Raw genomic sequence first — 13306 nt, 5'->3', positions numbered from 1 at the left:
ACAGACTTCTCTTCAAGTCACTGGACAGCCATGGGCTACATGTGTGGGACAGAAGTAACTTCAAAAAACTTTATTTTTGTTTTGTTTTGAGACAGGATCTGGCTCTGTTGCCCAGGTGGGAGTGCAGTGGCATGATCTTAGCTCACCGCAACCTCCACCTCCCAGGCTCAAATGATCCTCCTGCCTCAGCCTCCCAAGTAGCTGGGACCCCAGGCACTAGCCACCACACCTGGCTAATTTTCGTATTTTTTGTACAGATGGGGTTTTACCATGTTGCTCAGGCTGGCCTCAAACTCCTGGCCTCAAGTGATCCACCTGCCTTGGCCTCCCAAATTGCTGGGATTACAGGTGTGAGCCACCATGCCCAGCCAAAAGTTAACATTTTAAAAAATAGCTGAATGAGGCAAAAATTGAAAAAGAATTTACCAGGACTATTTATTTCATTGTCTTCCAGGATGCACTGTTACTGTTGGGTAGTTTGCCATCAGTCTAATCAGCATTCCTTTGAGGGGGGTAATCCGTCTTTTATGTCTTGGTTACTTTTGAGACCCAGTCTCACTCTGTCGCCCAGGCTGGAGTGCAGTGGCGCAATCTTGGGTCACTGCTGCCACCACAACCTCCACCTCCTGGGTTCAGGTGATTCTCCTGCCTCAGCCTCCCAAGTAGCTGGGACTACAGGCGTGCACCAACAAGCTCAACTAATTTTTTTTTTTTTTTTTTTTTTTGAGACGGAGTCTCGCTCTGTCGCCCAGGCTGGAGTGCAGTGGCGCGATCTCTGCTCACTGCAAGCTCCGCCTCCCGGGTTCACGCCATTCTCCTGCCTCAGCCTCCTGAGTAGCTGGAACTACAGGCGCCCGCCACCACGCCCAGCTAATTTTTTGTATTTTTAGTAGAAACAGGGTTTCACCGCATTAGCCAGGATGAATTTTTGTATTTTTAGTAGCATTGGTTTTTTTTTTTTTTTTTTTTTTTAATGGAGTCTTAGTCTGTCACGCCAGGCTGAAGTGCAGTGGCACAATCTTGACTTACTGCAACCTCCGCCTCCCAGGTTCAAGCGATTCCCCTGCCTCAGCCTCCCGAGTAGCTGGGACTACAGGCACGTGCCACCATGTCTGGTTGAGATGGGGTTTCACCATGTTGGCCAGGCTGGTCTCAAACTCCTGACCTCAGGGGATCCGCCTGCCTCAGCCTCCCGAAGTGTTGGGATTACAGGCGTGAGCCACCATGCCCAGCCAGTCTGAGTTTTTTTCTTTTTTTTTTTTTTGAGATGGAGTCTCACTCTGTCGCCAGGCTGGAGTGCAATGGCGTGATCTTGGCTCACTGCAATCTCCGCCTCCTGGCTTCAAGCGATTTTCCTGCCTCAGCCTCCCGAGTAGCTGGGACTACAGGTGCATGCCACCATGCCCAACTAATTTTTGTATTTTTAGTAGAGACAGGGTTTCACCACATTGGCCAGGATGGTCTCAATCTCCTGACCTCGTGATCCGCCCTCCTTGGCCTCCCAAAGTGCTGGGATGACCAGTGTGAGCCACCAGGTCTGCCCTCTCCAACTCTGTCCGCCTCCTCTGGAACAGCTATTAAACATACGCTGGACATCCTCATCTGATCCCACACTGATGTCCAATGCCTGCCACCTTGATCTTTCTAAGCAGCATTTCAGATGACTTCCTCGCATCTACCTCTGTTTGCTAATCATGTCCTTGATTATTTAAAACAGCCACTGCATTCTTAATTTCAATGACTACAGTTTTCACTTTTAGAAATTCTATTTTGTTTTTGTCAAAGGTGCCTGCTTGTGTTTTTATTAACAGTTTCTTGGCCAGGCGCGCTGGCTCCCGCCTGTAATCCCAGCACTTTGGGAGGCCGAGGAGGGCGGGTCATGAGGTCAAGAGTTCGAGACCAGTCTGGCCAACGTGGTGAAACCCTGTCTCTACTAAAAATACAAAAATTAGCCAAGCATGGTGGTGGGAGCCTATAATCCCAGGTACTCGGGAGGCTGAGGCAGGAGAATCACTTGAAACTGGAAGGCGGATGTTGCAGTGAGCCGAGATGGCGCCACTGCACTCCAGCCTGGGCAACAAGAGTGAAACTGTTTAAAAAAAAAAAAGAGCTGGGCGTGGTGGTGTGCACCTGTAGTTGCAGCTACTCGGGAGGCTGAGGCAGGAGAATCTCTTGAATCTGGGAGGCAGAGGTTGCACTGAGCCAAGATTGCGTCACTGCACTCCAGCCTGGCGACAAAGGGAGACTCCGTCTCAAACAAACAAACAAAAAAAGACTTTATGCAAAGCTTTCAGAGCCAACTTCCCTTTCCTTAGGAGGGCCCAGCAGCTTTGTCTTCTGTCCTATTTGGGTACTAAAACCCAAGCCTGTTCCTGGCTCTGATAATCCTTCTACTCCACCCTCTTCTTTGTGTAATACTGCCAAGGGGCTACACCAAAAGATATGGAAAATAAAACTGACCAGATAGGTCTCTGGCTATTTTTATCTCTAATTACTGTGGCAACTCTGGGGAGACCCCAGTTGCCTGGAGAGGTCTACCATGTTCACCACAAACCATGAAGAATTTAGCTGTTTAATTTTTTACTTTTCCTAGAAAATGTGATTTTTAACACGGCTCAAAACTGTTTCCATGATGGAGTTTCACGTTTCAGACACAGCAAGCATGGAGGGAGATTTCTGAGGGCCATGGACTCTTGTCATGAAATCACACCACACACATAAATAGTGGTCTACACCACCAACACGTAAGCAAAGTCCTGGTTTCAAACTATTAGGATTTGGAATAATATGCCATATTTTTGCAAACATATAATTAAACATTAACTTTGTTTCAAAGATTTAGTTCTAATCCTTCTGGTAAATGAAGGTACTTAAGAGTAGAAGCCATAAAATAACAAAATAACATAGGGTCAGCTTGGGCAACATAGTGAGACCCTGTCTACAAAAAAATTAAAAGTTAGCCAGACATGGTGGTCCCAGCTACTTGGGAGGCTGAGGTGGGAGGATCACTTGAGCCCCAGAGATTGAGGCTGCAGTGAGCTATGATCACGCCACGGCCCTCTAGCCTGGATGACGGATGGAATCCCTGTCTCAGAAAAACACACAAAAACACCCCCACAGGGGATGACCATTTATGGCCTAAGATTATTCTATAAACCATAATATAGGGAGATTTGAGCTCAGCAGTAGTCACCTAATGTATCTTTGACTTGTGAAAAATGCCCCACCTCTTTCCATAGCTTCAGAAATGAAGTTGCCAATTATTTTCCATTTGCCCTTCCCAGATCCATTCTCTGACCCACCCTGTGGCCCAGGAAGCTGACCCTAAGGGCTGCACTGTCTTGTCTTTCCTGCCCTCTGGCTGCCAACTGAGTTTGTCATTGGGGAACAAAAGCAGGAGATTTAAGGGGAGAAGGAGGGTGCAGCTGGGGTATTTATTCCATTTTCTCCTCATCCCACGGCAGGGCCTACAGCCACAATTCTATCAAGTGACCCCCTCCTCCATGACTATAGCTCTTACCTGGTTCTGGTAAGAGGGCCCCCCTCTGTCCCTTTAGGTTCACAGGGAGTAACAGCTTTTCTTTTCTTTTCTTTTTCTTTTTTTTTGAGATGGAGTCTCGCTCTGTCGCCCAGGCTGGAGTGCAGTGGCGCAATCTCGGCTCACTGCAAGCTCCGCCTCCCGGGTTCACGCCATTCTCCTGCCTCAGCCTCTCCGAGTAGCTGGGACTACAGGCGCCCGCCACCACGCCCGGCTAATTTTTTGTATTTTTAGTAGAGACGGGGTTTCACCGTGGTCTCGATCTCCTGACCTCGTGATCCGCCCGCCTCGGCCTCCCAAAGTGCTGGGATTACAAGCGTGAGCCACCGCGCCCGGCCTTCGGGAGTAACAGCTTTTCACTGTTGTCTGATGCAACATTATTCCTTATTGGTTCATTTGAAGTGTCTACACCTCTGTTAACAGTTTCTTTTTTAAACTCACTTCAATTGACTCTTTAAAAAAAATTACTTGTAATACCCAGACTTCAAAGAGAAACTGATTCTTTAAGAGTGATCCATTCCCATGCTAGGGCCCAGGCTGAGACAGCCTTACTTGGGGGAGGAAAGGGGACTATTTCCACCCTGTCAGCCCAACCAATCAAGTCAATCTATGAAATCACCTCACAACCAAGAATTACTAATTATTCTGCTTCTCCAACCACAGAGGCCTGGGGCACTAAATAGGAGTCTAATGGGTGGTCCTCACCTCGGACCTTTCTCGGATCTTGAGCGAACTCCTGCTCCTCACCAGACTCTTGGATGTAGAGGGGCCCCCAAGACTCGTATTTGTGACTGGTCTCCAAGGGCTGTGGCTGCACGCTGCTCGGGGATTCCTTTGCAGTTGCCGAGGAGGATATCTTCTCCCACACCGGTTTCTGTTCATTTGGAGAAGTTGAGACCTAGAGACAATCAGGAATGGCTGGGTTTGTGCATGGCTCACTTTAAGACCAAGAATGAAAATCCCAGGAGAGCTATATAGAACCTCTAGGAAAGAGAAAAGGAAAACACCCATCCCATTCCATTCCCAAGGCTAAAAGTTAGTCTAGGATGATAGAGAAAAATAGGAGGAAACAAGGTCTAATTCAGCAGAAATTCCCATTCAGCGAATCTAACTGTATGGACAAACCCTTGTTCCTGCCTAGAATGTTACACTCCCAATCTCCTAGAATAACAAAGGTCTCCCCTGCCTACCTGGTGTCCTGGCTCATCCAGTTCCCGCTCCAGATCTTCGAGGAGAGTGACAGCCTCTTCAGCGCTCTCCGGGCAATGCTCCTGCACCCAGGCCTGGAGCTCCTGGGGCAGGATGGTCAGGAACTGCTCCAGCACCAGTAGCTCCAGGATCTGCTCCTTGGTGTGGATCTCGGGCCTCAGCCACTCACAGCACAGCACCCGGAGTTGGCTCAGGGCCTCTCGAGGTCCAGGGGTATCATGGTACCCAAACTGCCTGAAGCGCTGGCGGAACATCTCCAGGCTAGGAAGGTACTTGCCTTTCTGTTCTTTCTCCTCGACTTTTACCATCAGAGGCCCCACATGCTCCTGTGGAGGACTAGGGCCCAGAGCTGGGGCCATGCCTAGTACCTTGGTCATCATATAAACTCCAGAAACAGCCTCACTAAAGATAGGACTCTGTTGGGGCAGGAATATTGGTCCCTTTGGGTTTCCAGTTCTTTAGGGCCACACGTTAAACCTAAGAAAATACAGTTACCAAAAAATAATCAAACTGAAAAGTGTTTTTGGGTCTTTACAGCCATACCTTTAACACAAGAAATTGTGGAAATTATGTCCACCATAAAACTACCATATAAAAACAACTGCTCAAAATCTTTCTGGAATGAGCTGGGTACAGTGGCTCATGCCTGTAATTCCTGCACTTTGGGAGGCCGAGATGGGTGGATCACCTGAGGTCAGGAGTTTGAGACCAGCCTGGCCAACATGGTGAAACCCTCTCTCTACTAAAAATACAAAATTAGCAAGGTGTGGTGGTGGACGCCTGTAATCCCAGCTACTTGGGAGGCTGAGGCAGGAGAATTGCTTGAACCCAGGAGGCAGAGGATACAATGAGCCAAGTCTGCGCCACTGCATTCCAGCCTGGGCAACAGAGCGAGATTCCATCTCTAAAAAAAAAAATATTTCTGCAATCAGCTCAGGATATCCTACTTTGATTTCAGTGGTCTCCACTTTTCCCAAAAAGTGCAATGTGGCACAATTTTAAAATTAACTTTGCTCCAAAACTAGTTCGGAATCTCACCACTATAGATATTATAGTTTCTGAGATTTTATCAAGCTATCTACTGGCTAGATGCCATCTGTTTAAACCTAAGACATTTAGCTTGAGCAATGAAAATTCACTAGTCAAGGCCAGGCATGGTGGCTCACGTCTGTAATCCCAGCACTTTGGGAGGTGCTGAGGTGGGCGGATCACAAGGTCAGGAGATTGAGACCATCCTGGCTAACACAGTGAAACCCCATCTCTACTAAAAATACAAAAAATTAGCCGGGTGTGGTGGCGGGCGCCTGTAGTCCCAGCCACTCGGGAGGCTGAGGCAGGAGAATGGCGTGAACCCGGGAGGCGGAGCTTGCAGTGAGCCGAGATCACGCCACTGCACTCCAGCCTGGGTGACAGAGTGAGACTCTGTCTCAAAAAAAAAAAGGAAAATTCACTAGTCAAATGACTGGGCCTGTCAGTATGACCTGAGTCATGCTCAAAGGGTGTAATTAACTAGTACATTAAAAATAACTGAGGTCGGGTGCAGTGGCTCATGCCTGTAATCCCAGCACTCTGGGAGTCCGAGGCAGGCCTGGACTCGAGACCACCCTGGCCAACATGGTAAAATCCTGTCTCTACTAAAAATACAAAAATTAGCCAGGCATGGTGGCACGCACCTGTAATCTCAGCTATTTGGGAGGCTGAGGCACACAAGAATCACCTGAACACGGGAGGCAGAGGTTGCAATGAGCCGAGATCACGCCACTGCACTCCAGCCTGGGTGACAGAGCAAGACTCTCTCTCAAAAAATAAAAACAAAACAAACTGAAGTGCCAGGTGCAGTGGCTCACATCTGTAATCCCAGCACTTTGAGAGGCCGAGGCGGGCAGATCACTTGAGGTCAGGAGTTCGAGACCAGCCTGGCCAACATGGTGAAACCCTGTCTCCACAAAAAATACGAAGATTAGCCAGGTGTGGTGGCACGCACCTGTGGTCCCAGCTACTTGGGAAGCTGAGGTGGAAGGATCACTTAAGCTCAGCAGGTCGTGGCTGCAGTGACCTGCAGTTGTGACTGCACTACTGAACTCCAGCCTGGGTGACACAGCAAGACCCTGCCTCAAAAAACAAAAAGAAAATCAAAATCAAAAAAACAAAACAAACCACCCCAAAACAACCAATTAAGCTAATTTCAAACACATGACAATCTCCATGGATCTGATTTTTTTTTTTTTTTTTTTTGAGACAGAGTCTCGCTCTGTCACCCAGGCTGGAGTGCGGTGGCGCGATCTCGGCTCACTGCAAGCTCCGCCTCCCGGGTTCACGCCATTCTCCTGCCTCAGCCTCTCCGAGTAGCTGGGACTACAGGCGCCTGCCACCACGCCCGGCTAATTTTTTGTATTTTTAGTAGAGACGGGGTTTCACCGTGGTTGATCCGCCCATCTCAGCCTCCCAAAGCACTGGGATTACAGGTGTGAGCCACCGCACCCGGCAAATTTTTTATTTTTTGTAGAGACAAGGTTTCATCGGCCGGGCACGGTGGCTCACGCCTGTAATCCCACCACTTTGGGAGGCTGAGGCGGGCGGATCACGAGGTCAGGAGATTGAGACCATCCTGGCTAACACGGTGAAACCCCGTCTCTACTAAAAATACAAAAAAAAAAATTAGCTGGGCGCAGTGGTGGGTGCCTGTAGTCCCAGCTACTCGAGAGGCTGAGGCAGGAGAATGGCCTGAACCTGGGAGGCGGAGCTGGCAGTGAGCCGAGATCACACCACTGCACTCTAGCCTGGACGACAGAGTGAGACTCCGTCTCAAAAAAAAAAAAAAAGAAAAAAAAATTAAAAGTCATACATTTATACACAGCACACATAGACCAAAACTTAACAGTGATATTGGTAGGTTATGGAATTATAGATGATTTCCACATTTTCATTCTTTGTTGGATTTCCAAATTTTGTTTCTTAAAGAATGAGAAAATTGTCAGGCATGGTGGCTCACGGCTGTAATCCCAGCACTTTGGGAGACTGAGGTGGGCGGATCACCTGAGGTCAGGAGTTCAAGACTAGCCTGGCCAACATAGTGAAACCCTGTCTCTAAAATACAAAAATTAGGCGGATGTGGTGTTGCACACCTGTAATCCCAGCTTCTTAGGAGGCTGAGGAAGGAGAATAGCTTTAACCCGGGAGGGGAAGGATGCAGTGAGCCAAGATTGCACCACTGCACTCCAGCCTGGGTGACAGATCAAGACTCAGTCTCAAAAAAAAAAAAAAAAAAAAAGAGAGAGAGATCGTAAGTAGTGTTCTGACAAACAAAATGGACTTTAGTGCTAACATTCTGTAAACATGGTTCATAGTTATGAAATTAAGGCTTTGATTAGTCTTAAAAAACAAAAAAAAAGAAACTAATGTTGGTGGAGTGTTTAGCAGTGGAATTAAGACATCAGGAAGCAACCCAAAGCATTAAAAGGGAAACTGTAAGGCACGGAAAAAAATGCATACAGAATTATTTTCCAAAATGTGTTCAAAAGCACTATAACTAAGGTGGGGCATGGTGACTCACGCCTGTAATCCCAGCACTTTGGGAGACCGAGGCAGGTGGATCACCTGAGGTCAGGAGTTCAAGACTAACCTGACCAACATGGCGAAACCCCGTCTCTACTAAAAATACAAAAATTAGCCGGGCGTGGTGGCAGGTGCCTGTGATCCCAGCTATATGGGAGGCTGAGACATGAGAATAGCTTGAACCTGGGAGGCAGAGGTTGCAGTGAGCCAAGATTGTGCCACTGCACTCCAGTCTGGGCAACACTGAGACTCCATTGCAAAAAAAAAAAAACAAAAAAAACCCACTATAACCAATAATTTGAATAAAGGATTCTTCGGCCAAATAAGTCTGTATGTACCCAGTACATACCACAGGAGTGCCCGAGTACTACTTAAATATTGAGTCAGGGGAGATGCAACATCATCTCACCTCCTAAAACAAAGGCCCGAGCACCAAAGACTAAAATAAACAAGAAATAACGAGGTAGCTGCGCTAGAGAGCTTTCTTTACAATATTTAAAACAAGTGGCTGGGTGTGGTGGCTAACGGCCGTAATCCCAGCACTTCTGGAGGCCAAGGCAGGCGGATCACTTGAGGCCAGGAGTTGAGACCAGCCTGGCCAACATGGTGAACTGGGGCCATCCATGCCTAGTATCTTGGTCATCATATAAACTCCAGAAATAGCCTCACTAAAGATGGGACTCTGTGGGGCAGGAATATTGGTTCCTTTCGGTTTCTGGTTCTTTAGGGCCACATGTTAAACCTAAAAAAATATAGTTGCCATAAAATTACAAGTTACTGTCTCTACTAAAAATACAAAAATTAGCTGGGAGTGGTGGCAGGCACCTGTAATCCCAGCTACTTGGGAGGCTGAGGCAGGGAATCACTTGAACCTGGGAGGTGGAGGTTGTAGTGAGCCAAGATCGTGTCACTACACTCCAGCCTGGGTAACAGAGTGAGACTCTGTTGCAAAAAAACAAACAAACAAAACCCAAATATATATGTATAAAAGAGACCTCCTCAGTGGTAGATTAACTTTACGTAACTGTTAGAAAATTTCATACTCTATCCAGAGGAGGGCACCCTAAGACCAGGAAAGAAACCAGTGTTTGGGCTGCTCAGCTTCTGTGATCTGGCCTGGGAAACATGGCAAGTCACCAGGGAGTCATGCAGCACCTGCTGGCATCACACAGGGAGCATCATGTAGTAACATAACATTCATGTGGGACACACTCTGAGAATTCGGTGAATCCAAATTCACAGATGCCACTGGATCACATGATTGCCTCTGCAAATTACAGAAAAGTTTCCTTGGATGTTGCTGCTGGGCAGTTGGCTGGGTAAGCTCATTAGCTAAGCGATTTATTCTAGGCACATCAGTTTTGTTTTTTGTTTTTTTTTTTTTGAGATGGGAGTCTCACTCCGTTGCCCAGGCTGGAGTGCAGTGCCATAATCTTGGCTCACTGCAACCTCTGCCTCCCGAGTTCAAGTGATTCTCATGCCTCAGCCTCCTGAGTAGGTGGGATTACAGGTGTGTGCCACCATGCCTGGCTAATTTTTATATTTTTAGTAGAGATGGGGTTTCACCATGTTCGCCAGGCTGGTCTTGCTCAAGTGATCCGCCCACCTTGGCCTCCCAAAGTGCTGGGATTACAGGCATAAGCCACCACGCCTGGTGGCACATCAATTTTGCGGTGCACACAACTCAAATGTACAACACATGAAGACTACAAACGAGTAGAGGGCTGGGTGCCCTTCCTCCTTCCTGCACTCACTTTCCTTGGTGATTTCACAAGTTGCATGGTTTTAATTACCATCTAAGTATACTCACAACTGCCCAAACTGTACCTCCAACTTAGACCTCCCTGCTGACCTCCAGACTCATACGACCAACTACCCACTTGCCATTACCACGTGGATGTCCAGTAAGACATCTCAAGCTTAACAGGTCCAAAATGGAATTCCCATCTCTCCCTCAAAAGCTGTTCATCTCAGCTAATGGCAACTCTCACTGTTCTTTTTACTTGGACCGAAAAACCTGGGGTCATCCCCTGACTCCTCTTTCATATTTTTTTTTAATTTAATTTTTTTATTTTTTAGAGACAGTGTCTTAGTCTGTTGTCTAGACTGGAGTGCAGTGGCGCAATCACAGCTCACAGAAGCCTCGAACTCCTGGTCTCAAGCCATCTTCTTGCCTTGGTCTCTCAAAGTTCTGGGGTTACAGGCGTGAACCACTTCACCGGGTCTTTATTTTATTGTTTTTAAATTACAGAGGCAGGGTCTCGCTTTGTTGCCCAGGCTGGCGTGTAGTGGTGCCATGATAGCTCACTGCAGCCCTGAACTCCTGGCCTCAAGCCATCCTCTCACCTCAGCCTCCAAAGTAGCCAGGACTACAGGTGTGCGTCACCACATCTGGCTAATTTAAAAAAATTTATTTATTTATTTTTGTAGAAACGAAGTCTTGCTTTGTTGCCCAGGTTGAGGCATAACTTGAGCTCAGGAGTTCTGGGCTGCAGAGTTGTGGCTGTACCACTGTGCTCCAGCCTAGGTGACAAAGGAAAACCCTGTCTCTTAAAAAATAAAGAAGCATGCAGCTAGAAATCAGACGCTTCATTACTAACTCACATTGTCTACAATCACAGTGACTTTTTAAAAGCTATCTAGACTGTTTATCTCAAGAAGTCCATCAAGCAAAAGTTCATGGTCTATCATAAACAGAAAGCCCTTGTTCTGTGTCCATTTTCCCTCCTCCTTTATGCCAATCTCCCAAAGCTTATATGCCCTTATGAGAGCACCCCAAGTCCATTCTGTAACAAGATGAGGCATAAAAAAATCAAATTACCATAGATTCTAAAAGTAGAATAGCACTTACCAACTTGTGCTAAAATGCTTCATACTCAGTCCATACCTGAAAATCCCTAGGGGGCCCGGTGTGGTGGCTCACGCCTGTAATCCCAGCACTTTGGGAGGCCGAGGGGGGTGGATCACGAGGTCAGGAGATCGAGACCATTCTGGCTAACACGGTGAAACCCCGTCTCTACTAAAAAATACAAAAAATTAGCCAGGCGTTGTGGCAGGCGCCTGTAGTCCCAGCTACTTGGGAGGCTGAGACAGGAGAATGGCTAGAACCCAGGTGGCGGAGCTTGCAGTGAGCAGAGAACGCGCCACTGCATTCCAACCTGGGTGACAGAGCAAGATTCCATCTCAAAAAAAAAAAAAAATCCTTAGGCAGCCAAATTACATAATTCTTGAGCCATAGAATTACACTAATTGTTACAAGTTCTTCTTTTTTTTTTTTTTGAGACGGAGTTTCACTCGTTGCCCAGGCTGGAGTGCAATGGCGTGATCTCGGCTCACCGCAACCTCCGCCTCCCAGGTTCAAGCGATTCTCCTGCCTCAGCCTCCCTAGTAGCTGGGATTACAGGCATGCGCCACCACACCCGCCTAATTTTGTATTTTTAGTAGAGACGGGGTTTCTCCATGTTGGTCAGGTTGGTCTCGAACTCCCGACCTCAGGTGATCCACTCGCCTCGGCCTCCCAAAGTGCTGGGATTACAGGCATGAGCCACCGTGCCCAGCCACACAAATTCTTTAACCTGAATCAAATTCCGCATCATTTCAGAAATCCTAGGTTAGTCCAAGACCAATGCTCACTTTCTCCATAGCAGCCTTCCAACACTTGAAAACAATTGTCTTGCCTCTTGACTCTTTTCCTCTCCACAGCTCAACTGTTCCTTAGATTTCTTTTTTTTTTTTTTTTGAGACGGAGTCTCGCTCTGTCGCCCAGGCTGGAGTGCAGTGGCGCAATCTCGGCTCACTGCAAGCTCCGCCTCCCGGGTTCACGCCATTCTCCTGCCTCAGCCTCTCCGAGTAGCTGGGACTACAGGCTCCCGCCACCACGCCCGGCTAATTTTTTGTATTCTTAGTAGAGACGGGGTTTCACCGTGGTCTCGATCTCCTGACCTCGTGATCCGCCCGCCTCGGCCTCCCAAAGTGCTAGGATTACAAGCGTGAGCCACCGCGCCCGGCCTGTTCCTTAGATTTCTTGGGTTTCCAAGTACCTCACCCGTCAAATCAACTTTTTTTTTTTTTTTTTGAGACCAAGTGTCGCTCTGTCGCCCAGGCTGGAGTGCAGTGGCATGATCTCGGCTCACTGCAACCTCCGCCTGCTGGGTTCAAGCGATTCTCCTGCCTCAGCCTCCCGAGTAGCTGGAATTACAGGCGCGAGCCACCACACCCAGCTAATTTTTGTATTTTTAGTGGGGACAGGGTTTGGCCAGGCTGGTCTCGAACTCCTGACCTCAAATGATCCGCCCGCCTCGGCCTCCCAAAGTGCTGTGATTACAGGCGTGAGCCACCGCGCCTGGCCCAAATCAACTTTGTCTTGACACTCTTATTTATACATGGTTCTTTAAGAATGTTTTTCTAAACCTGAGCAGATCCCTATTCTGTGTGTGCGTTCTAGCCCGAACAAAGCCCGAGGGAACTATTTCTTCCCTTGGATTGGATTCTACCCAAGACTTCTAATGAGGTTCGGCTTCCCACAGGTTTCCAACCCCTTGGGCGTATTCCCATCAATGAGCCTTGCGTTCGGACCTCCAGTTCAGAAAGAGAAAAAAGGCGGCCACGGTCAGACTGATAGACGGCTTGGCTTGGGGAGCGCGCACACACAAAAAAACTATTCTGGAACGCGAAAGAACTTCCAGAACATCTGTTCTTCTAGCTTTCATTTGTTAAAGCCCCAAGTGGAAGAAAAGGCTTTCCAGGGACCCAGCGCCTCCACCAGCTGGGGCTGGGTGGGGACGGGGAGCTCCTCCCCACAGCCCTGCTAGGACCGGTCTCGGTGGGGTCCTCGGAAGCCACAGCTGCTAAACCCACTCCTCCCTCCCCAAACCATTCAGCCAAGGCTCCCTTTCCTGTCCGCCTCGCTGACCCGCGACCAGCAGGCTCACCGTGAATCAGAGCCGCTCCGGGTACCGGGAGACCGCACCGCGCACCTCGGGAACGCGCACCCGGAAGTGCGTC

The 13306-nt window shown here is 48.3% G+C and overlaps 1 protein-coding gene across 7 annotated transcripts in view; it reads right to left on the bottom strand.

The window, feature by feature from the left end:
* The window catches only part of ZSCAN21 (zinc finger and SCAN domain containing 21), a 16710-nt gene extending 3404 nt beyond the window's left edge, over nt 1-13306 (bottom strand). Inside the window, exons 1-4 of one of the 7 annotated variants that reach the window (XM_058443223.1) lie at nt 13234-13302; nt 11190-11321; nt 4729-5224; nt 4244-4436 (exon numbers count right to left, since the gene is read on the bottom strand). In XM_058443223.1, coding sequence (XP_058299206.1) covers nt 4244-4436; nt 4729-5127 — 592 coding nt within the window. In that variant the 5' untranslated portion in view covers nt 5128-5224; nt 11190-11321; nt 13234-13302. The other 6 variants (XM_058443225.1, XM_032756019.2, XM_032756017.1 and 3 more) reach the window with 6 other exon arrangements.

The sequence above is a fragment of the Hylobates moloch genome, unplaced genomic scaffold (assembly GCF_009828535.3).
Source record: "Hylobates moloch isolate HMO894 unplaced genomic scaffold, HMol_V3 SCAFFOLD_1, whole genome shotgun sequence".
In the NCBI taxonomy this organism is placed as follows: domain Eukaryota; kingdom Metazoa; phylum Chordata; class Mammalia; order Primates; family Hylobatidae; genus Hylobates; species Hylobates moloch.
The sequence above is the reverse complement of the archived record's forward strand: the minus strand, read 5'-3'. Positions and strand labels throughout refer to the sequence as shown.